General features: G+C 29.4%; 1 protein-coding gene across 1 annotated transcript in view; it reads right to left on the reverse strand.

The window, feature by feature from the left end:
* The window catches only part of LOC106320853 (glutathione S-transferase T3-like), a 3,811-nt gene extending 1,852 nt beyond the window's left edge, over nt 1-1,959 (reverse strand). Inside the window, exon 1 of the mRNA XM_013759201.1 lies at nt 1,883-1,959. Coding sequence (XP_013614655.1) covers nt 1,883-1,959 — 77 coding nt within the window. The remainder of the gene's footprint in view (nt 1-1,882) is intronic.
* Nucleotides 1,960-2,160: the final 201 nt, after the last annotated feature.

The following is a 2,160-nucleotide window of genomic DNA, read 5'->3' on the forward strand; positions in this document are numbered from 1 at the left end:
CGCCAGTACTATGTAAGGGTAAAGATTTCATTAATTTTAACATGTATTAAAACTACAGTCTACAGTTTTTGGTTAAAAATAGAAAATGATTGTCTCCTGGTTAGCTATTCTTGGGTTTGTGAAAAGATAATGATTAATTTATTATCTTAATCATTTTAAAATAGTATGCATTGAAGAAAATAAATAATTCCGGATCATGCTAATCAATGCATTGCAATGTTTGTAAACGACAAATATATATCCTTCCGTTCCCGAAATTAAGATGTTTTAGATTTTTTACTTGTTCCACAAAGATATATTTTCTATATGTTTAAGCTACTTTTTATACTTTTAAGAAACATTAAATGAAAATATTTGAATTGATTAAATTTCATTGGTGAAAAGTTATTGGAAAATGTATAATAAAATAAAATAAAAATTAAATTATAAATATTTATTGAATTCTTAATAAGCGTGAATATTTTAGAAAATCTTACTTTCGGGAACAGAGGGAGAACCTGACTCCTAATAGAATTGTAATAACATTCTCTCCATCCTGTTTGGACGGGCAAAGTCATTAATAATATTTCGAATTCATTATTACTCATTAAAGAATAAATCATTTAATTGGTTGTAAGGTTTGTGTAGCTTTGTTTTTCTTATTTTCTTTTGAGCTCTTGTATGTTATTTTACAACAATTTAGAACATTGAAAACCTGTGAATCGAGATTTTTAAAAACTGAAGCGCAAATATAATTTTATTTAAAATAAATAATATAATAAAATATAATTTGATTTGATTTAAGTACATGTAACTGCAGAAACTCTCTAAATCACGTAATTCCAGAAATCCACTCACTCAAACTCAAAATTTTGTTTTCTAGTTTGGGCTGCAAATTTATCTCACAATTCTATACTTATACATAATTTTAAAACATGTTGATTTTGTAAATAAACCAATAAACATATACTTGTGATTCAAATGGCATTTCAACAACCAAAAAAAGTAGTCTTTCAACAGAAATCACAAAAAGAATGATATCGTAGGTGTTATAATCGTAACTTTTATGTTAGTTTATTTTTTTCCAAACAAAATTTAATCCCATGGAAACCATGCAAAATATGATACTTCTTGATAATAAAAAGGTTAATAGATGACGAAAAAGGTTAATAAAGGAGTCCGATAAGTTTACGTGTAATTCCATTTTTGTTCGATAGAGTGAGCTTTTTTTTGCCTTTCCACATCTTTTAAAACTTGTATCTATTAGTCATTAGTATTAATTAGTAATGGGGTACAATTTTTTGAAGCATGGAAAAGGCTATTAAACAGAATATATATTTTTGAAGAGGAACGAAATAGAAAGTTGAAAAATTCAATATATTCATTTTTTCCTCTCAGTCTCAGACTTTTGGATCTGGAAAAAGGTAAAACCTTGAGTTTTTCGAAGAAGACTTTGAATGTGAGCGAATGAGACTTAGTATTAAAATAAATGTTGTAGTAGAAACAGAGAAAAGAGAGAAATCTAAAGAGATGAAGCAAAGGAAAAAAACAACAGCACAAATTAACATTTTATCTGAGGAAGAAGCAACGCATGCCCACATCGGTAGTTAAGAATATAAAGGTAGATATACTGGTGAATGGTGATTCTGGAGATTGGAAGAGGGAAGTGGAACCGTAAAATATGTGATTTTTCCCTTCCCCACAAAATGAATCTCATACCTTGATAATTTGGTGTTGGGAATCTTCTTTCAAGAATCACCATTTCTCCCCGACCAACCTAAACTTCCATGTCAATAAAATAGATGTTTGTGAATGAACTTATAAGGTCCAGCATTTTCTCGTGATCTCCTCTTGCTGCAGCACTCTAGTCTTAAAACTCCAAATCATCCTTCCTTGATGAAACTTTTCCCTTATTCCTGTTTCGCCACCATCTCGTTCCTTGTTCCTCACTCCTTTCAGAAAGTCTGATCGATTCCTCATAGCTTCATTCACGAACCCAAATTTTGCTATCGCTGTCACCTTTTTCTGGTTAGAAGAAGAGATTTCGGAGAGAATGTAGAATTAGGAATTTACAATTTATGATCGTTAGTTAAATCTTGAAAAGATTCAACTGTTTTAAGGATTGAGAGATCATGGTGTAGTGTGAGAAATTTTAGAAATTTTATTTTTCATATAAAATAA

The sequence above is a fragment of the Brassica oleracea genome, unplaced genomic scaffold (genome assembly GCF_000695525.1).
Source record: "Brassica oleracea var. oleracea cultivar TO1000 unplaced genomic scaffold, BOL UnpScaffold01093, whole genome shotgun sequence".
In the NCBI taxonomy this organism is placed as follows: domain Eukaryota; kingdom Viridiplantae; phylum Streptophyta; class Magnoliopsida; order Brassicales; family Brassicaceae; genus Brassica; species Brassica oleracea.